At 46.4% G+C, this 26,748-nt stretch overlaps 2 protein-coding genes across 3 annotated transcripts in view; both read right to left on the bottom strand.

Annotated features, from left to right (window-relative positions):
• LOC130116710 (phosphatidylinositol-binding clathrin assembly protein-like) overlaps positions 1–9,801 on the bottom strand; it is a 37,404-nt gene extending 27,603 nt beyond the window's left edge. For both annotated transcript variants that reach the window (XM_056284719.1, XM_056284720.1), the window contains exons 1-2: positions 9,651–9,801; positions 121–263 (exon numbers count right to left, since the gene is read on the bottom strand). In XM_056284719.1, the coding sequence (XP_056140694.1) occupies positions 121–263; positions 9,651–9,780 (273 nt within the window). In that variant the 5' untranslated portion in view covers positions 9,781–9,801. The remainder of the gene's footprint in view (positions 1–120; positions 264–9,650) is intronic.
• Positions 9,802–11,649: 1,848 nt separating this feature from the next.
• LOC130116275 (ras-related protein Rab-32-like) overlaps positions 11,650–26,748 on the bottom strand; it is an 18,990-nt gene continuing 3,891 nt past the window's right edge. The window contains exons 2-4 of the mRNA XM_056284190.1: positions 16,082–16,212; positions 14,818–14,955; positions 11,650–13,490 (exon numbers count right to left, since the gene is read on the bottom strand). Coding sequence (XP_056140165.1) covers positions 13,329–13,490; positions 14,818–14,955; positions 16,082–16,212 — 431 coding nt within the window. The 3' untranslated portion in view covers positions 11,650–13,328. The remainder of the gene's footprint in view (positions 13,491–14,817; positions 14,956–16,081; positions 16,213–26,748) is intronic.

Genomic DNA, 26,748 nt, shown 5'->3' with positions numbered 1-26,748 from the left:
GTGATGCCGACGCGCGTTTTCAGTTTGTGTGCGCCTGAGTGAGTGTGTGTGTGTGTGTGCGCGTGTGTGTCTGTTGTGTTGCTGAGCGGGCCGGGGGAGTGATTGGCGCTCTCCGCTCACCTCGTTACCGTACATCATGAGGTGGTGTGTGGCGATGAGGGCTTTGAAGACCACTATCCAGCTGTTGCTGCCGGTGCGCTCCAGCAGCGTGTCCGCCAGGTGCGGCACGCTGACGTTCAGCTCATTGGTGCAGTGGATCAGGTCTGAAGGGCACAGGAAAGGGGGAGACAGAGGGGGGAGTTAGAGAGAGAGCGTACAAGTGGAACAAATAACCGAAAGATCAGACGAAAAGTTACATGACGCGGCGGATCACGTTTGGAAATGCACGGCTAAAGACACAGAGGAGAACAATGAAATAATGTGCAATAATGAATCAACGAACGAGTGTTGAATATATATGGCTACAACACTAGCCCCTCCCCTCCCCCTTCACCTCACTCTTCCGAGCTGTCCCGGTCGCTGCCCCACCCCCTCTACCGATCCGGGGAGGGCTGCAGACTACCACATGCCTCCTCCCATACACGTAGAGTCACCAGCCGCTTCTTTTCACCTGACAGTGAGGAGTTTCGCCAGGGGTGACGTAGCGCGTGGGAGGATCACGCTGTTCCCCCGTTCTCCCTCCCCCACTGAACAGGCGCTCCGACCGACCAGATGAGGCGCTAGATCAGCGAGCAGGACACGTCCCAACATCCGGCTTCTCACCCGCAGACACGCCCAATTGTGTCGCCCGACCAAGGCGGAGGTAACACGGGGATTCGAACCGGCGATCCCCGTGTTGGTAGGCAACGGAGTAGACCGCTACGCCACCCGTACGCCCGTAAGCTTACTCGTTATTAATCAACGTAACAAGAGAACCACCAAAGCACTGACGGCGCTGCTGGTCTAATGGACTGACTGAACAAGCGGTCGGTGCTGACAGTAACGGCAGTGGTTGTGCAAACGCTGCTGCGTCACCCAGTCCAGTTCACGGGTGCACGTTCAGTTGCCTAAACTTTAATGAAAAATCAACCCTGGAAATTAAAGGCACGTGCATTGCACTGTCAACACTATTTGAACGCAGTTAATTCGGAAAGCGGATAATTAATTAAATCAGCAAAACGAAGAGATCTTTTTGGGGTGGAAATGTAAAATTTTTTCTCTTCCCGGAGCGTCTTTGTAATATGGGATGGACTAAAACTGCGCTGACCCCAACGCAGGCCCTGTGAACACCCACATGGAGGGAGGAAATTGCTTCTCCGTCGCACATGTGGACTACATTTCGAAGAAGAGCTCAGAGACATAACGTGTCCAGGACAGGAAAGGCAGAAGAACGGCAGGTTGTGTGGGTCTGTCTATGTGTGTGTCTGTCTGTGTGTGGGCCTGTCTATGTGTGTGTGTGTCTGTGTGTGTGTGTGTCTGTCTATGTGTGTGTCTGTCTATGTGTGTGTCTGTCTGTGTGTGGGTCTGTCTATGTGTGTGTCTGTCTGTGTGTGGGTCTGTCTATGTGTGTGTCTGTCTATGTGTGTGTCTGTCTGTGTGTGGGTCTGTCTATGTGTGTGTCTGTCTGTGTGTGGGTCTGTCTATGTGTGAGTCTGTCTATGTGTGAGTCTGTCTATGTGTGTGTCTGTCTATGTGTGTGTCTGTCTGTGTGTGGGTCTGTCTATGTGTGTGTCTGTCTGTGTGTGGGTCTGTCTATGTGTGTGTCTGTCTATGTGTGTGTCTGTCTGTGTGTGGGTCTGTCTATGTGTGTGTCTGTCTGTGTGTGGGTCTGTCTATGTGTGAGTCTGTCTATGTGTGAGTCTGTCTATGTGTGTGTCTGTGTGTGTGTGTGTCTGTCTATGTGTGTGTCTGTCTGTGTGTGGGTCTGTCTATGTGTGAGTCTGTCTATGTGTGTGTCTGTCTGTGTGTGGGTCTGTCTATGTGTGGGTCTGTCTATGTGTGTGTCTGTCTGTGTGTGTGTCTGTCTATGTGTGTGTCTGTCTGTGTGTGGGTCTGTCTATGTGTGAGTCTGTCTATGTGTGTGTCTGTCTGTGTGTGGGTCTGTCTATGTGTGGGTCTGTCTATGTGTGTGTCTGTGTGTGTGTGTGTGTCTGTCTGTGTGTGGGTCTGTCTGTGTGTGGGTCTGTCTATGCGTGGGTCTGTCTATGTGTGTGTCTGTCTGTGTGTGGGTCTGTCTATGTGTGTGTCTGTCTATGTGTGGGTCTGTCTATGTGTGGGTCTGTCTGTGTGTGGGTCTGTCTATGTGTGTGTCTGTCTGTGTGTGTGTCTGTCTATGTGTGTGGGTCTGTCTATGTGTGTGTGTGTGTGTGTGTGTGTGTGTGTCTATGTGTGTGTTTAACACCAGAGCCATTTCACTATGGAGGAAAAAACATGTACAAGTTTTCCGAAGAACAGAGGGACACATTAACTTGAAGAAACCAGGCTATATTATAATTACACAACCAACCTTCACAAAGCAAAATGTGTTCTGTAATCGGGACCGGGGGCAGGAACAATGCCCCCCATTCTCCCTTGCAGGGTGGAAATGTGAGGAGTGCGTAGCAGAGTTTAAGCTGCACAAGTGTGTTTTTTCTTACCATGTTGGGAATATTGACATCATTTAGAAGAAGGACAGAAAACTAAACGTCACGTCTGCTGACAGACCGCAGACCCAAACCTGTTGAGTCTGAACAGAGTTGAGAGCCAAACAGGCCCCGGGTGGGAGCAGGACTCGCTGCAGAAAGGGGGGGCTGGGATTCATTCAACAGCCACATTTCTTTGACCTTGTCTTCGGCGCGTGGGTGTATCAGCGTCTTTCTCTCGGCGCTCGGTTTTACATCCCGACGTCACCGTGCAAGCTCGTGTCTCTGTTCAGCGACATATCCGCCTTATCTCGGGATTACTAAACGCGTCATAACAGAAATTTGGATGATCGTATATAGTGAAACAAGACAATAGGCCACCCCCGTGCAGCGACCAGGACACATACCCACATCCGGCCTCCCACCCGCAGACACGGCCTATTGTGTCTGTAGGGACGCCCGACCAAGCCGGAGGTAACACGGGGATTCGAACCGGCGATCCCCGTGTTAGGTAGGCAACGGAATAGACCGCCACGCTACCCGGAAGCCCCCAGGAATCATTTTTGTCAAATGCGCAAGAATTGCACCAAGCAAGTGCATTGACATACATACACAGTGCGGCTGCAGGTTCGAGGGCTCGTGCAGGGGGGGGGGGGCTCGTGCAGGGGTTCTGTTCGTCTTCATATCACCCGCGCGGTGAAAACGCATTTAGCGCGAGAGATCAGCTCTGTGACGTCTCATTCGGTTTAATTAAGGTGATTTCCCTTGTAACGCAGACACACGGGAGGAATGTGATCAAATCACGGCCGACAGAGCAAACCGCAGACGTGTGCAGGCGAGATAAAAAGCCCCGAGGGGCTTATCAAACAAACAAACAAACAAACAAACAAACAAACCAAACTCCTAACCTCTAAATAAATGAAAGAAAGGAAAATACTACCAAGATGGCAAGGAAAGACGATATTGAAGTGTAAAACAGGAGCTTAAGATATAACAGCAACAACAACAACAACTTGCCTAAAATGATAATGATAAATAAAATGGTAAAACTAACAAACAAACAAACACAACCTGCCCAGAAGTAGCAAATAAATAAAGTAGCAAATAAAACCACTTGGGAGAGGGTCTGAAGTGTGTGTGTGTGTGTGTGTGTGTGTGCGCGCGCGCGCGCATGCGCGTGCGTATTGAAGCATTACTGTTAAAACGAATTAAAGAGATGATTTGTGTTGCTGCTACTGAGGAAGACCCGGATCATGCAGGACTCAGGACACGGAGGGCGTCCTCCGTCTAACCAGCGATTACGGGTGGTCTTCCGGGTCGCAGTGAAAACTTCTACTTCTACTCGCTATTTGGTGATGACCGTGAAGATGAACTCTTGTTATATATATATATATATATATATATATGTATATATATATATATGTATATATATATATGTATATATATATATATGTATATATATATATGTATATATATATATATATATATATATGTATATATATTGTAACGTGCACGGATAAGAAGACACGTTGGCCGCTGGCTCGCGGGTCTGACCCTTTAGTCGAGCGGTTAGCGATCTCTCCTGCGGTGCGGCCGATACAGGTTCGCTTCCCGGCCGCGGCAGTTCCTGTGGTTGCGTTGTCCCCCGAATTCGCTACAATATTGTTTCATCATTACTCGGTTATCTGTGTGCTGGTTTTCCAACAGTGTTCAGCAGCCGTGAAGACAATCTCTTTCCACTTAATGTCCCGCCATTTGGTCCACCTCACCCAAGGACAACTATCATCCGGCAGTCTCTCAAACCTGCTGTATAGCTCAGTGTAGATTTACACCATCGATACACACACGCACCTCTCGCTGAAGCGTGTGAAAACAAACTACACATCCACCGAAAGAGGGGGGGATATCCGACCGTCTGATTGGATTAATGTCCCTGTCATTACAAAATTTGTTGACCCGTCACAGAAATTAAATTTCGCCATCTCGACTCGAATCTTTACATAAGATGGAAAATGTCTCCAGCCCCTATCAGTTACTATTTATTTTTCTAATGCATAGCGTCACCAGGCATAACGCATTAGCTACACAATGCTATCTCAGGACGCTAATATTGAAATGGGACACGTTAATGGTAGCACTCAATCACACTTCCAGCATCATTAATGGGTTTGGGGGGCGAATATGGCTCTGCCACAATAACTAACGGGACCAGACTGAATTCCACTAATTAACATTTACAGTCCATGAGTGAAACCTGCCCCCCCCCCGACACACACACACACACACACACACACACACGGACCTTCCAACAAAGAAGACGCGGTTCATTATTCAGCATTACTGTTCTCGTCACGTAAGGGTTACTGATCTCCTGATTATACATTACCTTAAATACCCCGGTGCACAGCCGCCGGCGTATTTTTATTTATTTATTTTTTGCTATGTGAAATCTTCAGCTATGTAAACTAGTTTTTTTTCTTTTCTTTTTTTTGACTGAGTGATTTCAAAACGTTGTCGCTTTTCCCGAAGTCTTACGTTTGCCAAACTAGCAGCGCCCACTTTACTCTGCAGCCCTCTGTGTGTCCCAATCGGTGACAGGAAATCGACCAGATCACTCATCGCCAGGAATGTATTGTGGAGGATTCGGGGGGGGGGGGCAGTCTGGGAGACCGTCGCCACAGCCGGGACGCGAACCCGTGTTTAGTCGCAAGCGGGAGACACGGGTTCGCGTCCCGGCTGTGGTGACGGTTCCCGGAGGACCCCCCCCCCCATCCCCCTGAATTCGCTACATTGGTGTCAGAAGTGGGATGGTGAAACCGTGAGGTCATCGGAAGCGCGTGCGCCTAGAGGCGTGAGGGAGCTGATATGCTGAAGCGCGGGGACGCGCTTCCCGAAGGAGGGGGGTAATGTAGCGTGCATGGATAAGTAGACACGTTGGTCCTTGACTAACGGGTCGGACCCTTAGTCGACTGGTTAACGTTGTTTCTTGTGGAGTGGGAGACACGGGTTCGCGCGGCTGCCCCAGAATTCGCTCGGGGGCGACTACGTTAGCCAGTCGACTAAAGGGTCCGAACTGTTAAGCCAAGGGCCAGCGAGTCTAGACATTCGTGGTCGTTACACTACCCCCTCGCCGATTTCGGGGTTCATCATACCAGCTCCCTCACACTCGCTTCCGATGGCCTCACGGTCTCACATCCCACTGCTGACACCAATGTAGCGAGAATTCGGGGGGCATCCGGGAACCACCGCCGCCGGGACGCGAACCCGGGTCTCCCACACCACGGGCGACTACGTTAACCACTCGACTAAAGGGTCCAACCCATTAGTCAAGGGCTAGTGAGTCTTGTCATCCGTGGTCGTTACAGTATTGCCTCCTCCCGGGTTACAGTTTGGTTGCGTTACGTCAAGGTAACAGAGGGACGTACGCAACCAAGTAACCCGGAGGTACACAATTACATCCCTGGCGCATATTTCTACTGTCCGTAGGGATATGATGAGAATCGACCAACCAGGATTATCAATAAATCGCTACTCGATCGGAAATCTATCTATCGTTCATCGGTGAAGTAATCAGAGGGAGGATAAGGACAAGGCTGTGTCTGAGACTATTCTCACAGAGAGAGCGATGAACTAATAAGAGGGTCATCGCACATTCACACACAGAGAGGCGAACAGAAGGGGGGGGGGGTTATGGACTTGTGTCCTAAGTATAGATTTCTCTTGAAACAACATATTTTGACATTTCCTGAGCCAAGTCAACATTTACATCATACACTGTTTTCAAAGGACGATAAAATACTAATGACGAGAGAGAGAGAGGGAGAATGATAAAGAGAGGATGATGAGAATGACAGAGCGAGAGAATGATAGCGAGAGACAGGGACACAGAGAGAGAGAGAGAGAGAGAGAGAGAGAGAGAGAGAGAGAGAGAGAGAGAGAGAGAGAGAGAGAGAGAGAGAGGCATCGCCTCACTGACTAATAAGTTGTTCCCTGAACGCACGCAGGTGGCCCCTGTGTATCCATGACGACGTGATTTATCTCAATCTCTCTTCTGAACTCGCGGGCGTATTAAGTCACCGCGAGTGCCGAGCAGAACAAATCACGACTGAAGCCACATGTGAAACAAAGTTACTTTCTGCCTTGTAAGGGCAGAGGGTCAAACGGGGGCTCCATTAGTATTCTCCCTCCGATGCATCTGGGTATCTATAGACACCCTCTACTACTAGCCATGCAGAACATTGCCTCCCGAAATCCTATTACTATGTCTGTCATGCTCATTGTTTGTCACAGATAGGTAATGATCAGCGCTGGCTGCTAATGTCACCAGACGGCCTGTCAAGGTCACGACACCATAAAAGAGCATGCCCACATTCAGGCCGCTCGCTGTGAATATCTGAAAGGGCTTTAGGAGCACTTGATTTATTATACATCGTGTGCTGGTGTTCTGCGGAGTCTCGACATTAGCAATTCTCCATCACCGTCGAGCTATTCGTCTGTTCTCTCCTCTGCACCCGCATGGACAAGGATGGATCAATCACACCAGAGGCTTTTTTTTTCTTTCTCCAGAGGGTGATTGAAATATGTTCTGGCCCATCCAGAATGTTTTACATCTCTCAGATCAAACCAGGGCCCCAATGGCGGTATTGTACATTAAAAAAGGGTAACTTCAGCTCAGCATGTTTAAAAAAGCCATGACACATGTTGAGGCCCTTCTGATGGGGAACGAACAGTCGGGATGAATATAACCATTATTTTTTCTCTATTCTTGTCTCTTTTACTCTAGAGGACTTGTTAGTCACACTGATTTCATCCTATTTTGCTAATCCCAATTTCCTGCCCAAGGCCAATGTGCCCGTTTAGACTGCCTCGAAAGATCGCCCTAGCAGCCAGAGCTTTTTTATGTAGGACCCGTATCCGAAAGGAGAAGGTGAGGAACAGCATGTTTTCTTATTTCCAGACATGGCCGGGGAGTGTAGAGGGAGAGAGGGTTCACACCCTCCGACCTGGGATCGACCCTGCAACGTCTCAATTGTGTACTGTCAGCCAGTGCTGGGGGATTTGGTGCATTGACGAGAAGCTGACACAGGGAAGGCAAAGCTTTCCCCATTCAGAAGTTTCCCAGTCACATAAGCAACATGGACCTATGACCTTCTGGTCACATGTGCACTGACCTAACCTTCAAGCTACTGCTGCACCGCCGCATAGATGCCTGTTAGACTAATGATAAAGCGTGTCCCAAAGAGAGAATACAGGCATTCACTAGATCTTGAAAAGTTTCTTTAAAAAAAAAAAAAATCACACACAAGCTGAGGCTGTTAAAATGGCTGCATCTTAGTGTTTTAAGCACACTACCAGATTTCATTTCAAATTCCATTCCATTCTAACTCATATTTCTGAAGTAAGTTGGGCCACTGCAGAAGTGCACCCACTTCCACAGCCCCCGCATCCACGCTCCGTCTCTAAAGCAGCAGGGAACTGATCGTAAAAAAAAAAAGTGTGACTTTGACAGTGGCCCTTTACTCACTGGTCAGCAGGAGGAAAAAGCCAAATGTGGAGTCCTGCCACTGCTGGCTACCAATTCAAGATGAACAGACTTATACTGACTCAAAGCGGTTGTAATTAAATCCCCTTATCATCGCAGTCGCATGCAGGCTTTTCATTCCAAGATAAGCATACTCGATATACAAACATGTTTCTGAACCACCCCTGATACCCCGCGCTGCAGGTACGCCGTTTGGGATCAGGGGTCACCGTTTGTCTGGAGGGTAGCGGGGTTCAAAGCTGAAGCAGCCTCCGAGAGGGGGGAGGTGATACAGCCCTAATTCGGTGGTGCTGGCATTGGAGCTCGGTGGCACATACTGTCAGGGAGCCTTTGAATTCCCGGCAGCACCCCTGTCCTGGACATGACTCTCTGCACAGGTGCCAAAGCCGGTGACTGGTTGGCTGGCTGGTTGAACGGCTGGCCTGCCGCTTGGCTAACTGCCCGGTTGTTTCTGGAAGACGGAGGCCACGGTCCTTTCTGATTAGCTGTCTTCGTCTTCCCGCCTGTCTCTCTGACCGGTTGACTTACTGTCTCTTTGCCTGACTGGCAGCGCCATTGATTGCCCTAATCCCTATCGATCGTGTCAAGTAATTATAGTGGGGTAGAAAAGCCACCTAACCCAATAATCACTAGTTAAATCCACATGGGAGAGGTTTCCTCTCTCCTCCTCTGTCTCTCCATACATCATTACCGCAGCTCCTCGCTCCCACACGCCGATAATTAGTAGGTGGAGATAAAGGATGTGGACTGACACGACACCAACACACTGGTACCCGATGTCCCATCTGACACTCGGCAGGCACAGAAAGCGTAACGCTAATGTTGTAGGTCACCACTGCCTCAGACTTGAGCATACTGTGACATTCAACAATAACCATGTAACAGGCAATGCTAATGCACTTGACAGGGCCCAGTTAAATGAATGCTTTTTTTTGGTTTTTTGATGAATAAAGAATATGGAGGGGGGGGGCGATGTGCATATGAAAAGGATGTCTGTCAAAGGAAAACTGCACATTATGTACAGATGTGTCTCGGCTCCATTGGGTAAAGCTGCTGATACAGGGTGTTAATAATGGATAGGCATACACTGTAGAGCTGCCAGTTGCAATATGATTAGCCTGAGTGGCCTATTTCTCCCCCCCCCCCAATGACCCGCACATAAGCTACAGCAAGCTATAAATGTGGCCTCTGCAGATGCTTAAAGCCATTTCGTAACACAGATTAGGACTTATTGTACCGATTGTCATCACGGCGAGATGTGCACGCTTTGCTGCGCTGCAATCTGAGGGAATGCTACCGCTGAATGATAATGGCAATGATAGGAGGCTACAAGCCAACGGAGCCCTGCACAGAGAAGAAGAAAAAAGAAAAGAAGATGACACCCGTTTGCAAGCCTATACACATCTTTGTAAAGGAAATCGATCCCCCCCTCCACCCCCTCCACCCCTGTCGCTCGGCTGCCTTATGCTACAGTAAGAGCGGATCAATGACGGTCTGCTTTCACCTACAGTCAAGGTGTTTCTTCTTAGGTCCGCTGACTTCATGCGTCGTGGCCTTGCAGACGGCTTTGCTGATGGCAGACCCGGTCATGCTGTGGTGAGCGGCGGCGATCCGGTCCGTTAACGACTGGCCCGACATGATTCCCAAAAGGCGGAGGAAAAAAAAGGGGGGGGGAGTGAAAAAAGAAAAAAGAAAAGAAAATAAATCAAAAAATCCCCCGATGTGTGTGTGTGTGTGTGTGTGTGTGTGTGTGTGTGTGTGTGTGTGTGTGTGTGTAAAAGGGAAAGGGGTGGTTGGCGGGTGGTGGTGGTACTACAAAAAAAAGGAAAAAGAAAGAAAGAAGAAGAAGGAGGAAGAAGAAGAAGAAGAAGCAGGAATCAAAATGTCTTTACGGACACGGGGAGGGTGCCCTCTGTACAAATGGCCAGTCTGGAGAGGGGAGCGCACCCCGACGCGGAGGCGATGGGAGAATTCATAGGGCGGTCAAGTCAAACGGGACGGTCACATCCACCGGAGCCGTAGGAAAAAAAAGATCACTCGAAGGCATCTACCGATCACCCCCCCCCCCGCGCGCGCACACAGACGCAGTAGAAAAAAAATAGAAGCAAAATGTATATCTAAATATATGGCCGAAGTCAGCTTCAGTAGGATCCACTCAGAGGTCGCTGGCTACGGCGGTACAGTAGGCTGTCATGTATCCCTGAACCAGACTTGCCGAGGCTCGGATGCCGGTCTGATGCGCCGCTTGCGAGGACCGGATCCGGGGGGAAAAACGACCGAGACCGCACGAGAGAGACCAGAGGGCATCAGCCTCTATGCGACATTGGCTCCACTGTAATTAACGCATTTCCAGACGCGATACAAAACAGCATTGTCCCTCTTTTCTTTTTTTTTTCCTTTCTTTTTTTTGTGTGTGGAAATCTTCACCCAGTTTACCCCCCCACCCACCCACCCCCCACAAAAAGAAAAAAAAGAAAAACCTATGCGGACATTTGACAGCAAAGACGTCGCTGAGTCATATAAGGATCCTCGCGGTTACGTCTTGTTGGATTTACGCCGATTTTTCCTTTTCTTTCTTTCTTTCCTCCTTTCTTTAATTTTTTAGATCTCTGCCGTGAAACGCTGTTTTGTAAGGGTCGCCGACGGACCAATTCGATTTGTGTCACTCAAACTTGTGTGTAAAATGGCAGTGCGCGAATCAGGTGACTGGGAGAGGAGGGCGATTGGGCCGCTCGGCAGGTCTGGGGAGGGCGTCTTAAAGCGGAAGGCTGCCGCCGAGCTCGGGCGCTTTAAAGTGGGTGAAGACGGCCGCGCGGTCAAAGTCGCTTAATTGTCCACCGTCCAATGAAACGGGGACACATAGGGAGGCAAAGCCGCAGATAACGCTCGATGCGATCATATCAAGTGCTTAACGATGCGCCCGGTGGGAGGACGCGTCGCCTCCTTCAGTAATTTGCCCAAATGTGTGTGTGTGTTTTGCAGTGCCGGTACTACAGTGGCCGTGGGTTTTATGTCAAATCAAAGTCAAAGAGTGACTGAGGAACCCCTGGGGGGGGGGGTGACCTCTAAGGCAGAGGTCTGATGTGAGATAAACTACAGTGACCCCTGCCCTGTGCAAAAAGCCCCATGAAACGAAACGGATACAGCAGTTTAGCATGCAGTCTGCTCCATACAGCGTTCTGTTGCATAGACTACATTAAATGGTCAAATCAGTGATGCATATAGTATATATAACAACAACCGTAAACTGAGACTTATTTCACACCTTATTTCATAACTGTTGAGAAAATGACCAGTATGCTGACAATGAGGCCTGCACTTGCAGAGCGCTGTGTGAGTGAGATGGTTTGCTATCAGACGTGCTAACCGTTTGACAGGTGTGATTCCTGCTCTTCGTCAAGCAATGGCCAGTATCAAAATGCAAAAAATGAACCACGTTGAGCTTATTTGCCGTCTTGAACCGTCCACTACTAGAAAATATGAACAACATGAATATGTAATTTCATTTCTTTTTATTGGACGAACAGAGATCAGGTAATGTACACGTGCAATAAAAGATAAAGATAGGTCAAGGCGACGCCCTGGACGGGTGCTGCAGGGTGTTTCTTCCTCCTGCCTCATGTGTTTTGGTTTGTTAGTTGTTTCTGGTGTCTACCTCATACATTCAAACATACAAATCGGTAATTTGTTGAGGTGACAGGTGGGCGGAGCCTTTGTGTAAAAATGATTGGTTACTAACTAATGTAATTGATTATGCTGGCCAGCTTATTCTTTAACTGATTCTGCTCCTGTGTGCTGGTATATCTCTAATATATGACCTAAACCCATTATGATTACCCCCCCCCTTTTCTTCCCAATTGTACTTGCCCAATTACCGCACTCTTCCGAGCTGTCCCGGTCGCTGCGCCCGACCAAGCTGGAGGTAACGCGGGGATTCGACCCGGCGATCCCCGTGTTGGTAGGCAACGGAATAGACTGCTACGCTACCCAGACGTTAGCGCTATTATCAGTAAATGAATCATGCACGAGTTCAACGCCATTGAGTTCATGTAAGGCAAATGTCGAAATCAAATAAAATAAAATACAATAAAATACATGTGACGAGCCATAAGAAAAATTACGTTCAGCTTCCCTTCCGGGACGGGTAGTTTAGTGCCTTACCGGGGACAGCAGGATAGATACCAGTCGATGTGAGGTTCTCTCAGCGAGATGCTATGGGGGAAATGGGAGGGAGCAATGAGGGGCCCTTTAAACAGGTGTTGTGTACTGAATAAGATGCATCACAGTTGGGGTAGTCCAGCATCACGTCTTGTCAGGGGGTCCAGAGTTCCCATTAGCACCGTTAGCTTATCCGTATTCTTGTTATCACGACTTGAATGATTTTGCCTGATATCAGACAGACTCGTCAACACTGATGTGTAGCCACGCCAACACGCTGGTTTTAAGGGTGGAGCGGAGTGAACTAAAAACCAACTATGATTTTGGGCCATATTGAGAAGACATGGCGTCTAACGCTTGCCAACACATAGACAACGGCGTTAGTCCCGCCCATGGCGCCGATTGGCTAATCTTTAGTCCCCCGCGGCGCTCATTGGATAATCGCTTTTTAAACTGAGAAACCGCTGTTTCATGCCGTGATGCCATGATGCCAGATGAATCAGTCAACCCGGTGGAGTGGGCGGATTCTGGACCCAGGCAATGAATGATTCAGACTTAAAACAACACAAAAAGCTGTCTAGGATGACAAACACTAAAATAATAATAATAAAAAAATGCAGTTAAAGGCATATCAGTATGGGTTCACAGGCAGTACGGCATGCATCAAAGATTGGGGGAACCCAAGAGAGTACAGACGAACCCAACAACAACAACTGCAAAAGAGATCGCCTTCGTTCAGATTCTCCAAAATCCTTATTTTTATTTACTTTGTCCATCCCCTTCAAAGCAAATGGGCCAGGAGAACCTGAGACATGTTGCAAGAAAGCAAAAAGTAGATGGTTGCATACTTGAATTTGGGTTGCACTGAAGCCAACCTGTCCTAGTGTCTCAGGGTTTTCTTTTTTTTTTCACTGATAGTTGGGGCTAAAATTGGGGATGGAGGAAGTTTAAAAGCTATCTTAACCCTGAGGTATCTGCACAGGAGCTGTGTGTGTGTTTCTTCAGAGTTGTCTGTGACTGGGCGGAAGTCAGGAATTGGCACAGGAAGTACATTTGAGGCGATCCTTGCTTTTTTTGGTGTATGCTGATAGCATCAAGGAACCAGCATCCCTGTCCATCACTGTACTCTCCTCATTGGCCAGGATGTGCTCTACCAAACACCGGGCTGCCTCCTCGATGTTTGAGTTCTCCTGGGAAAGAGGAGAAAATAGATTGAAAGCAATACCAGACAAGCACGCAGGGCAGTTGGACACACATACTAAACAGCTTGACTGCATTTCTTCTCGGGATTTACACGATTCACAACTCAATGTATACACTTTATCATAGCCTGTTTGGAATAAAAGAAGAAAGAAAGCCACTTTATTTTGTCATTGTAAGTTACAATGTAATTTGCCTTCTACATTTAACCCATCCTATTGTATAGGAGACAGGACAGGAGTATTAACCCTAACATGCATGTCTTTTCGATGGTGGGAGGAAACTGGAGCACCCGGAGGAAACCCACGCAGACACGGGGAGAACATGCAAACTCCACACAGAAAGGACCTGGGACGGCCTGGGGTTCGAACCCAGGACCTTCTTGCTGTGAGACAACAGTGCTAACCACTGGGCCACCGTGCCGCCCCAATGCCGCATCCAATGTAGACTGTTAATGTCAAATGTCAATGCAGGAATGGCAGAGCAGTCAAAGTCAAAATAACTTGAGCTACCTCTTAATGGTGATTGTCTTTTCTCGTAAGTGCCGAAATCCAAAGCAATGAAAGGTCAAGATGTCAAATCCCGCGACAAAAGACTTGATAACTCTTCTAGCCTTCATCAGTTTATCCTATGAGCAAACTGGGCGAATCTATCTTTTTGACAAAGTACCATTTTACTATTTATACCCCACTGCTACATTCATTAGACAGCAAGTGAGGGTGGGAGGGTGATGTGAGAGGAGGAGAGTTATTTCACACCAGAGTGTTGATATTCCACAGGCAGTCTGTTAAAACCATTTCCAACCATGTATCGCAACCTCTTTTACTAATACTATGTCTAAGGTGAAATGCCTTGCAACAAGTCTCAAGGCTCTTTCTGAAGGACTGGGCTGTCGTGTTCATACTCTGTGAATAAATCAAAATTCAGGGTTTGCTGACCGTTTTCAGCTCGGGATCCAAACTGAACAGATTAAGTCTTGTTTTCAAACCATGTTCCCCTACTGTATGCTAGCTCTCATTTTGACGAGGGGCCCCATGAGAAACAAGCCCAGTAGTTGTGCTCCCTTCTGATCTAAACACATTTAGAAAACACTGGCATAGACAATTATTATTCTGCTACATATTGTTCCCACTTCAAAACTCTTCCATTATGTAATAGCTTTCCCTTCAAACAGACTGCAAAAAAAATCTATTTCATCCAGAAACACACACACACACACACACACACACACACACACACACACACACACACACACACACACACACACACACACACACACACACACACACACACACACACACACACACACACACACACCTTGGCTGAGGTTTCAAACCAGCCAGCGAAACCATTCTCCTTGCAGAAGGAGTCAAGTTTGGACTGCTGGACTGCCATCTGGTCTGACTTGTTGGCCAACAGTACGGCTGGGACTGGTTTCCCATGGTTTAGAGTTAACTAAGGAGAGAGAGAGAGAGAGAGAGAGAGAGAGAGAGAGAGAGAGAGAGAGAGAGAGAGAGAGAGAGAGAGAGAGAGAGAGAGAGAGAGAGAGAGAGAGAGAGAGAGAGAGAGAGAGAGAGAATGAATGTTATATACTTTTACAAAAATGTCATGTCCCTACCTTTCTTTTTTTCTGACGACAGTCCCAGCGGCTATAGTATTAACATTTTATTTATAAATACAATATCTGGAGCAATTTTTGCTTCATGACATAAAATAGCAAAGAAGGAGAGCGAGTACGGGGTGTAGAGCAAGAGAGAGGACAAGACTTTTAGCGGCTAGGGGTGTCACAGAAGAGTCGATTAGTCGACTTTCAAAACCACTAGTCGCGACTGTGCATAGCTGTAGGCTTACCACTTTGCAGTGGTAATAAAGCAGTGGCAATGCATCTACAGGAGATATGCAGCTGGGGGCGCTGTGGTTCCAACATGGGTTCGTTGGAACAATCATTTTCTACGTTACGCCATGTTAAATAAACAGGATTTAAAGTATCTAGAGAAGAAAAGACTCCCGCCTTCCGCCTTGTTTTTCCCCCACCCGCATTATGGGAACTCTGCCTCTGATTGGCTAGTACTCGTTGCCTCCGTTGATTAGGTTGGTTAAGGTTAGGGTTAGGGATAGGGTTAGCCAATCAGAGATAGAGTAGGGGCGGATCTTCCCGGAATCCAGATGGGAAAAATAATAACGCCCGCCACCCTTGTGTTTCAGTTTAACGAGCGACCATGTTAACTGGCGACTTGAGTGATGGCATCTGAAAACACGGAACACGTAGTGTCCTCCTAAACGCCTTTACTATTTTTACTTTAATACGTTTTAAATACACACACATCCGCGTTTAATGTCTATGCTAACCATTTAAATGGTGCTCAGCGAGACTCATTCACCTCTCGCAGCATTTCTTATGTAAACTACTAATAAGACACGCTAACGGGTCCGACCCTTTAGCCGAGCAGTTAGTGGTGTCGCCTTGTGGTGCAATACACCTGGTATCGAATCCCGCACCGGGCAAGAAAATAACCGGTTACACTTATATCGTGGGGAAACAAACCGTAGCTGTATTTTATACAAAGACCCCTCGTCTGACCTTGGTGTCCAGGTCATCCTTCCATTTCAGCACGGCGTCGAAGGTGGACGCCCTCGTCACGTCAAACACCACCAGCGCTCCGACTGCCTCCCGGTAATACACACGGGTCATGTTCCCATACCGCTCCTGCCCTGAGGAAAGGACAGACGGGCAGACAGAAAGACAGAGAAGTAGACCATCACGCTACAACACCCATTTGCATAGATAATGAACCAGTTTGTGTTACACTCTGAAGTCTCTAAAATTGAAACCATGGGCTCCAGTGTATTGTAACGATCACGGATGAATAGGCTCGGTGGCCCTTGGCTAGCGGGTCGGACCCTTTAGTCGACTGGTTAACGTTGTCGCTTCCGGGAGACCGTCGCCACAGCCGGGGCGCGAACCCGTGGCTCCCACTCCGCAAGCGATAACGTTAACCAGACGACTGAAGGGTCCGATCCGTTAGCCAAGGGCCACCGAGCCTATTCATCCGTGACCGTTACATTGATCGTTACAGTATTGCAGCTGTGTATCACCATATCTGAATGTGTGAAACCATGTTGTATGTATACATTCAAATGTGTGAATGCGTAAAAAAAAGTTTTGATCAAATGAATTCAAATGTTTGAAAGTGAAAAAAATATCTGAACAAACAGATTTAATTTTTGAATCTGTACGGAGATGTGTAGCTGTGCATTACATTTCGTGAGCAAATGGAAAAAAAATTGAACAAACAATTTCCGATGTGTAAGTGCATAAAGAAGATTTATACAAAGGTTTGCAGTTACACGTCAAAAGTTTGCAGTTACAAAAAGGTTTGCACACATCAGGTTTGCAGTTACACATCTACTATTTGTTTGTGGGTAAAAAAAGTTGAGACAGAACTCAGCTGTATGTGAATCCCAGGTTTGTAGCTAATAATCAAATCTACGAGTACAAATCTAACCTACAAGTATAAATACTTTTGTCCCACATTTGATGCTTCCTCCTGATTAGCCAAGGGGGATATGCTCAGATTAACATATCATTTGACTATCCAATCAGGAATATATTTTCACTATCCACCATGGAGCCAGGGCGTAAGCCGTCTTTGCTGTGAGTCTGTGGCTGCAACCAAACTTGCTAGAAGTATTCTGCACCCTCTTATTCGGTTGTATTTCCTTATTTTTTAGTATTTCTGAGAATCTGGAGCACCAACACATTACCGTTGTCACTATCTCAGAGTAAGTAGGGTTAACAACCCCAGTGTTTTCTATCTGGAGATGAAAAATATGTCCCTAAAATGAGCTAATTACGGGAAGAGTATGTAAATGAGTATGTAGTATGGTACAATTGCCAGTATTCTTTGCTAACATTACCATGGGAGTGTGTCTATGTTCCGTCAACACTCCTATGTTCCCCCAACCTAACCCTAACCTAGCTATATCAATTCATGAGGTAACATAGGGCTGAGAGAACATAGGGTTGAGGGAACAAAGGACCGGGGGAATATAGGGCTGAACCCCGTTACCACTGTGTTTGTTAGCTACATTGATTTTGCACAGAGATGGCAGTAGAAATTTGGTTGCGTGAGCCCATTATAACTTCAGGTTCCCGCTTCCGGTGTGGGAAGTGTTGATTGATATTACATATAATCCGAGTGTATTTGTATCACTATGTATGTAACCAAGGTATTATTTGTATTACTCTGTATGTAACCAATGTGTGTAACCAGAACAGAGGGTGAAGGAAGACTCATTCATGTCGATGAAATATATTACATGCCTCGCACGGAATGTGGGGGGTTGCCGTCCTCTGAGGCCTTGGGAAAGATACCGTGTCTGTTGCAAGGAGGGCCCCGATAAGAGTTGCAGGATGAGCACTCCCTAAAGCTCAACCATGAAAGGGAGCATTGACCAAACATAGTGGACAGGAAAATCAAGGCCATGTGTGATAAATGAACAAGGGAGGTTTAGCATATAAAGAAGCACACACACAATAGAAAGTCAGACACATACGACGGATTGGCAGAGTGTGTCTCCAGATCTGTACTCAATAAAATCATTTTAATCTCCTAAGACGTGGTGGCTGTTTTCTTCACATCAACGGACCCGGGGACGAGGAACACGAAGGTGTTTTTCCGACAGAAGACGGCGGCGCGAATTCACGTTTGCAGCGGCTTCACCCAGTACCATCCATGAAGTGTGTTTGTCCACGTCTGCATCTAAGTTTGTGTCTTCGTTTGATGGTTGGGAGAGCTGGCGCTGGATCGGCGGGGGGAGCTTGGTCTGCCCGGAGCTGCGCCCGAAGAGGTAACACCGAGGGTGGTCTGACCGGACGCGATATTATGAACCCTACATAGGCCTCGCCAAAATCCCGTTTCTGGCTTTGTCACGTGTGCGCCACCGTAGCAACGCGAAAATATGTTGTTATGGGGTTAGCGCTCATCAAGGAAACGCTGTACACCCACAATTTAACCTGTCTAAGTTATCCACAATCAACATTAATATAATACCAATAACGTATCCAAGGAGCAGAGGCAGACCTTGTAACCTAAAATTGTTAGGTTAGTCAACTTAAGGCTATTCTTTCCCTCACAATCATAATTTCAACCCCATGGTTCACTTTTTAGACGATTCATAAGTTATGTAACTTAATATTTTGATTATTTTTAATCAAAACCAAAAATAATCTAGACTTCCTGCTTAATTTCGTTTTCAGGGCAAACACTTAAATCATAAGACAAACATCCTAGTCATGTCTTTCACTTCATTTACCAGAAAGTTTACATTTTCTACTATTAGCCTAGGTAACTAACGTTACTTACCTCCGTTCTGTTGTTGACAGCCAGCAGTCCAAAATTACAAAAGCAGCCAGCTGTCCAAAATTGCGAAAAATACAAAATTACAAAATTGAAGGTAGCTAACGTTAGCTTTGCTTCGCACCGAGTTGATAGTTGATTGTTTCCTTAGCAACGCAGCGGAAATCCGGCGTCCGTTCGCGAGATTTGGGACAGGGTACGGGATTTTGGCGAGGCCTATGTAGGGTTCATAATATCGCTGACCGGACGCAGAAGCGGGGCAGGCTAAACTAGCTGCTAGCCCATGCAGACCGGCAGTTCCGATAACACCGAGGGCGGTGTGGTGGTGGCCTCGCCTAATGTTGACTGTGGTTTTAGTGTCGTGGTGTGGAGTGCGGGGAGATGTGTCAAAGGTGTCTGGCTGGGAGAGCTGGTGTTGGATCAGCTGAGGGAATCTGGTCTGCTGTGTCCGGTGGGCCCAGGGACCACGGCCCTGCCCAGAACTGCGCCCGAAAAGGACGGGTGAAAAGTTTTAAGTTGTACATATCAAGCTACTTCCGCAATTATGGGGCTGGGGAAAATTGTGGATGTAACTGGATGTGTCCAACTTGAAACTTTTAACCCGTTTGCTGGTAGGTGCAGGTGAAAGTTTGTCGACAATTCTGTGCATGTCGTTGACATTTATCCATGGTAAATCTTGCAGGCATCGCGAAAAATATGCCATTGTCAATAGCACACGCCAACAAACAGGTATGACCGCTGCAGTAGAAACCGGAAGTCAGTGGACTACAGTTATGCACAGGTATCTGTAGGGACGCCGAACCTGGATCCCTGTGTTGGTAGGTGTAGAGGTGGATGGCATATAAAGCACACAGGAGAACATGGATGACTTTTAGCTTACGGTTTAATGAACATCTTGCAGCATGGATGGCTTCCAGTCTCTACTTCCTGTTTCCCTGTATGTCACTTCCTTTGTACCACAAAACAACAGTCTGGTAAAAAAAAATACTCAAAAGTTAGCAGCGACATCTGGTGGTTTAAATGAAAATACAACCAAATAATAATACAGGCATTAGAGGACACAACAGTAGGCAACAGGACGCCCTCAAGGTTAACTTTTAATGAACATTTTGGAGTTAAATGGCAAAGGAAGACCTACGCCAGAGCTTAATTTTGTAAGTAATTTAAAACCTAGTAGGCTGCTGTGCCAACTGATTTTATTCTGGCCGCTGGTGCCATTGTTTTGTATACAAGGTTTATTTGGTAATATGGTCATTTTGCAGAATCACCGATCAGTCTGTAACTTTACCAACTCAACGGTAATTATGCACATTTACAGTAACATATATATTTAATAGGCTGCTGTGCCAATCTAATAATATTTATTAACAATATTGCTTGTTTGTGGTGGTGGGTTCCCAAAATACCATGACCTCTGTTCACTGTCCATGGGTCTGAAGTGTCTGTCGCTAATGGCTGCTTGGCTGTGTGTGTGCTGTCATGATGTGTAGGCTCACATGATATTTTGTTGGTTTTGCATGGTAGGAGGGGAGGGCTGTCATGCGTTTTGCACCCTGGCCTGTTGTCACCATATTCCGCTGAAGGGCACACACAGCTTGTGCGATGATGCGATTATTTGTAAGGAGGATTCTGTTTTTTGAGGGGTTTTTTTTGGTGGTTTTTTTGGTGATAACTCTCCCTCTCCCCGTGCTGTTTGCTCATTACATTGCCTAGGCTAGACTAGCGTCTTAACTTTTGTTTCAGAGCTGGGGTGGTCATAGGTACATTTGCGGTACTATAGGAAAGGACAAAGTAAGATCTTTGTCCTTTCCTATAGTAAAAAAGGCTGGTGGTTTGCTTTTTTTTCCCTGATGAGGGAAGGGAGGCCAGAGGGCCAAGGTTTAAGAGTCACAGTTGGCTACTGAAATACACGAAGATATTAAGGGCAAAAGAAAATACTCCCAGAAGAGTATGTATTTTCAGAACAACCGGCCTTCAGAGCAGTGGGATGTTGTTTTCGGGATAATGGGTTGTTGGACAAGTGGGCTTTTGGTCCAATGGGACATTTTTCGGCTCATTGGGTTTTTGGAATAATGGGCCGAAACAATGGTCAGTCCCCATGCAACCCCACAGCACACAGAGCTTGTCGAGCTGTAGCTCACCTCTGAAATCAAACTTCTCCACTCCGCTTGTTGACTGGTTTGATTTTATTGGATTCGCGGGACTTGAAAGACCTAGTGTATATATGAAATGACCAGTGTGAAAATATGGGACGAATCGTGTCCCTTATTGATTCAATACAGGATGTAGCATGTTATTTCCAAAACAGGACAAACCTGTATTATAAGGGACGGGTAGCCTTTATTGAACATCGATTTTAGATAGTGTTATTGTGTATAGCAAAAAGGGCATTACATGGGGCACCCCGTGCCACATAAGACTGAGTCCTTACCATAGCGGCCTGGGTTCGAATGCGGCCCAGGCCCTTTGCTGCGTGTCATCCCCTCTCTCTCCCGTGCCTTTCCTGCCGCTCTCTCTACTATCACTATCAAATAAAGGGGAAAAATACCAAAAAAGAATAATAAAAAAAAGGGGGGGGGGATTTCATGCTCGGTCCTATCAACAAGTTATCAAATAGTGTTTGTGATAATAGAGGCCTTGCACTGAAGATTTGTAACCACTTTCAAAAGAAGATGCCTAATTTCTTTGCAGTGGTAGAGTAGCTATTGTGAATGCCTCTATTGATGGTCTATTGTGTTTGCATTCAGAATCAGAATCATGTTTATTAGCCATGTAGGTTTGCACATACATGGAATTTGACTCCGGTTTCGTGGCTCTCTGTTTGCTTACCACAGAATAATAACACTACAACACAACAATCTACAGATATCTACACAAGAATTGACTACATACAGGCAAAGTAAGAGGTGAAATAAGAGACGATAAAGTGCAGTGCTGCAGAGAATATACAGTGCCTTGCAAAACTATTCAACCACTTTGACAGTCATCATTAATTTCTGGATTATAAAAAGATACTTGCACATCTGTCCCTGAACAATATTATTTTTGTGAACCCATAAGCTCTAACAGCATGTTCCCAAAGCCAAAGTTTCGCTGACTTTTATTAATAAATTAAAAACTAAAATATAGTGCTTGCAAAACATAAGTATTCAACCCTTTGTGCTCTGAAAGCTCCAAGTTTACACAATTGACAAATTATGCCTCAAACATACTGAGGTTAACACAGTTGGACATGATTAGTGTGCAGCTGCAAGATATAAAAGGATATAAAAGGTCTCATTTATGCTTATAAAACAGTTCCGGGGGGAAGCGGACTGAACACACATTTGTGGCAGCCTCACCCAGTATCGACTATGCAGTGTCTTTGTCCACGTCTAAGTTTGTGCCATCGTGTAAGGTTTGTGAGGATTTATGTCTGTGGTCGTCGATTTTGTTTAATGGCAGGGAGAGCTGGCATTGGATTGGCTGAGAGAATTTGGTCTGCTGCGTCCTGTGGGCCCAGGGACGATGGCCCTGTCCAGAGCTGCACTCAAAGAGGAAACACCAAGGGCAGTCTGACAGGACGTGGAAGCGGGGCAGACTAAGCTAACTGCTAGCCCATGCAGACCGGCAGTTCTGATAACAACGAGGGCAGTCTGGCGGCGGCCTCACCTAGCGTCGACTGTGCAGCGTTTTTGTTCGCGTCTGCATTTGTGTTGTCGTGCGGGGGAGGTGTGTCGAAGGTGTCTGGCTGGGAGAGCTAGCGTTGGATCGGTTGAGTGAGCCTAGTCTGCCACGTCCGGTGGGCCTAAAGACCATGGCCCTGCCTGGAGCTGCACACAAAGGGTGGTCTGTCAGGACGTGGAAGCGGGACAGGCTAAGCTAACTGTTAGCCCATGCAGACCGGCAGTTCCAACAGTCATCCTGGCTGGCGTTTGTTCTCTGGACAGTGACATTTTTGGACTGTGTTGTTAACTGTTTGTATTTTTTTTTTGTTGCTTTGTTAGCTCTGTTTTTGGTGGTGTCGTTTTTGGGGAATTTTGGATATATATTTTTATCTTTTGTGTTTTATTGCTGTGGGCTGGAAGAAACGATATTTCATTTCTTTTGTGTACACAAGTACTTAGATGAAATGACAGTAAATTGTTCCTGAATCCTGAAAAAGCACTCTGTGTAAAGTTCATTAGCCGGGGGTGAACTCCATCAGAAAATGAAGACAAAAGAGCATAATACTGAAGTAGGAGACAAAGTGATTAAAATGCAGAAGGGGTTGAAGGGATACAAAACATTATCCAAGTGTTTGGATGTCCCACAGAACACTGTTGGATCCATTGTCAGAAATTGGAAGCTGTATTACACCACCAAGAGGCTTTGTAGGACAGGCTGTCCCTCAAAGCGAAGTGTCCGAGTAAGACGTGGGCTGGTCAGGAAAGCCACAGATGATCCTGCAATCACTTTGAAGGAGCTCCAGAGGTCAGTGGCTGAAACTGGAGTAAATGTGCATGAGTCGACCATATCACAGGCTCTCCATAAATCTGGCCTGTATGGGAGGGTGGCAAGAAAGAAGCCATTGCTCAAAACTATGCATATAAAATCACACTTGGAATTTGCAACCAAGCATGAGAGAGACCCAGTTAGGATGTGGGTAAATGTTTTGTGGACAGATGAGACGAAAGTTGAGCTTTTTGGCCAAAACTAAAAGCGTTATGTGTGGCACAAACCTAACACTGCTCATGCCCTAAAAATCACCCCCCCCCCCCCACAGTGAAGCATGGTGGTGGCAGCATAATACTATGGGGTTGCTTTTCATCTGCAGGCACTGGCAACCTTGTTCAAACTGAGGGAAAAATGGATGGAGCTACTAAATACAGGGGAATATTGGAAGAAACCCTGTTGCAGTCTACCATAAAACTGAAGCTTGGGAGAAGGTTCACCTTCTAGCAGGACAACGATCCTAAGCACAAGGCTAAAGCAAAAATGGCATGGCTCAGCAACAAAAAGGTGAACGTTTTGGAGTGGCCAAGTCAAAGTCCAGACCTCAACCCCATTGAAAATCTGTGGCACAGACTGAAAATCGCAGTCCAGAGGCGCCATCCCACGAACCTGCAAGACCTGTGCAAATTCTGCCTATAAGAATGGGCAAAAATTACTCCAGAAGAATGTGCAAAGCTTGTACATACTTACCCCAAGAGAATCATGGCTGTTGTTGCAGCAAAAGGGTACTCTACAAAGTATTTATATGTGGGGGTTGATTACTTATGCAAGCACTATATTTTAGTTTTTAATTTATCTACGAAATGTCAGTTAAACACAACTTATTTTGGCTTTGGGAACATGCTGTTAGAGCTTATGAGTTCACAAAAATAATATTTTTTAGGAACAGATGTGTGAGTATCTTTTATAATCCAGAAATTAGTGATGGTTGTCAAGGGGGTTGAACACTTTTGCATGGCACTGTATCAGAGATGTTGAAATAAACGTTAGCAGGTTACTTACATACATGCCTGAGGTAGATGGACATGACAGTGTGTACCAGTATTCGTACAATGTACAGTACAGTATATACAAAAAGGTTGGATGTATTTGACAATGTTAGGCGTTTATTTGAATGACAGCCGTATGATGGGTCTGCAGTGATGTTGCCTGCCCGTCTCCTGACTCTGGAGGTGTACAAGTCCTGAATGGAGGGCAGGTTGGCACTAATGATTTTCTCTGCAGACTTAAATGTCTGTTGTAGTCTGTCCCTGTCCTGTTTGGTGGCCGATCCAAACCAGACAGTGATGGATGTGCAGAGGACAGACTGGATTATTGCAGCAGGTTGGACTTCCTGAACTGGTGGAGAAAGTACATCCTCTGCTGGGCCTTTTTGATGATTGTGTCTATGTTCGATGCCCACCTTAGGTCCTGGGAGATTGTGGAACCCAGAAATCTGTAAGTTTGCACCGCAGACACCATGCTGTTGAGTATGGTGGGGTGGGGTGGGGTGGGGTGGGGTGGGGTGGGAGTCAGTGTTGGGGGTCTCCTGAAGTCCACTGTCATCGCCACTGTTTTGAGCATGTTCAGCTCCAGGTTCTTATGGCCGCACCAGAGGGCCAGCTGTTCAGCCTCCCATCTTATGCAGACTCGTCACCATCCTGGATAAGGCCAATGATGGTTGTGTCGTCTGCAAACTTCAGGAGTTTAACAGACGGGTGCAGTCATTTGTGTAGAGAGGACAGCACACATCCCATGGGGGCGCCAGTGCTGAATGTCTGAGTGCTGGATGTGGTTTTCCCTAGCCTTACCAGCTGCCTCCTGTCTGTCAGGAAGTTTTTAACGTAGTAATATAATTTTTAAAGTAAGTTTTTAATGCAACCAATAAAAGGCAATAGCTAATTGATAAAGGGTATTAGCTAACCGATAAAGGGCATTAAGTAACATTATGATTCCATTGGAACAGGGTGCAAAATATCAAAGGGATTTATGAGTGGTTCAGATAACAGACGTGATGAACAGAAGATGAAAAATATCAATACATTTGTCAGTTACACATTTAACCTCTTGATCCATCTTTTAAGCATATAAAATATAAAGTTCTGGCAAGTTGCGATTTTACACTTATTTTCACCGTTATTGTCAGCTAGCAGGTTTAGTCAGTTGGCTTCACACCATTAAAGTTGGAATACCACCAACACCAGTTTTGATGGGTAGGCTATAGCACACACCAAATTTTAAATTAATTATTTCTTTCCCTTCCTGGCTACCCCACACCCAAGTGTAATAAACAAGCTCCAACCCCCAAATGAGGTTTATATTCTAGCATTGCTAGAAGGTCTGAAACAGAATTAAAACCTAATTTGGGTGTGACAGCTCTCACCAACATTTTACAGCCTCACAAAGTCAGAGCCCCTTTGTCTATGGAGTGGTCCCAGACTTTACGTTGTAGTTATATCACAGAGGATTACGGAGGGAGCTTGGAGTAGAGTCCCTCCTCCTTCACGTCGAAAGGAGCCAGTTGAGGTGGTTCGGGCATCTGATTAGGATGCCTCCTGGACGCCTTCCTTTGGAGGTTTACCGGGCACGGCCAACTGGGACGAGACCCTGGGGTTGACCCAGAACTCGCTGGAGGGACTACATATCCAATCTGGCCTGGGAACGCCTTGGGATCCCCCAGGAGGAGCTGGAGGGTGTTGCTGGGAAGACGGACGTCTGGAGTGCCCTACTTAGCTTGCTGTCACCGCAACTTGACCCTGGAAAAGCGGCTAATGATGAATGAATGAAAATGAGTTACATCACAGATTGGAGGGCTCTGGAGGGTTCTTTCTGATTTCTAGCTTTAGGAGAGTGTTGTGTGTTCATAAATACTGACTGACTTTCCTGGGGCATAGGAAGAACATACCATATGTGAATTCTTAAAATGGGTGGCATTACCCTTTAACTACCATGGTAAACATTAGAATACTTCGAGAGGGTGATTCTCCGCAGCACAACTCTGGTTCACACATCCCACACTAGACAAGTTTCATTCACTTTTCTTGAAGCTTGCCATGGGGCTACATTGCATCCAGCTACTGAAACAAGGAAGAAAACCAAGAGCAACGCATGCAGGCTTGGCAGTGCTGCAGGTTTACATGCAGGTTGTTGTTCGGTGACACAAAACTCCTAGTTGCTGAAATTGAAAGTTGCATTACACTGTTCCACTCTGTTAATTGATGATGTTAATGATGTTTTCAACAACAATGCATATTTAAAAAAAGTTAATAACACCATTACTAAAGTCAACATGTATCCCCACTAATGATGATTCTGTTATTTGGTTTATGACCCATCCCTAAATAATGTGAAGTGCCAGAAACATTTTCAATATTGATATTTGATTGTTGATATTTAGCAAAAATATATCACTAATTTAAAAATAACTTTGTTACCT

The sequence above is a fragment of the Lampris incognitus genome, chromosome 8 (assembly GCF_029633865.1).
Source record: "Lampris incognitus isolate fLamInc1 chromosome 8, fLamInc1.hap2, whole genome shotgun sequence".
Taxonomy (NCBI): domain Eukaryota; kingdom Metazoa; phylum Chordata; class Actinopteri; order Lampriformes; family Lampridae; genus Lampris; species Lampris incognitus.
Note: the sequence above shows the minus strand (reverse complement) of the source record. Positions and strands in the feature narration are given on the sequence as shown.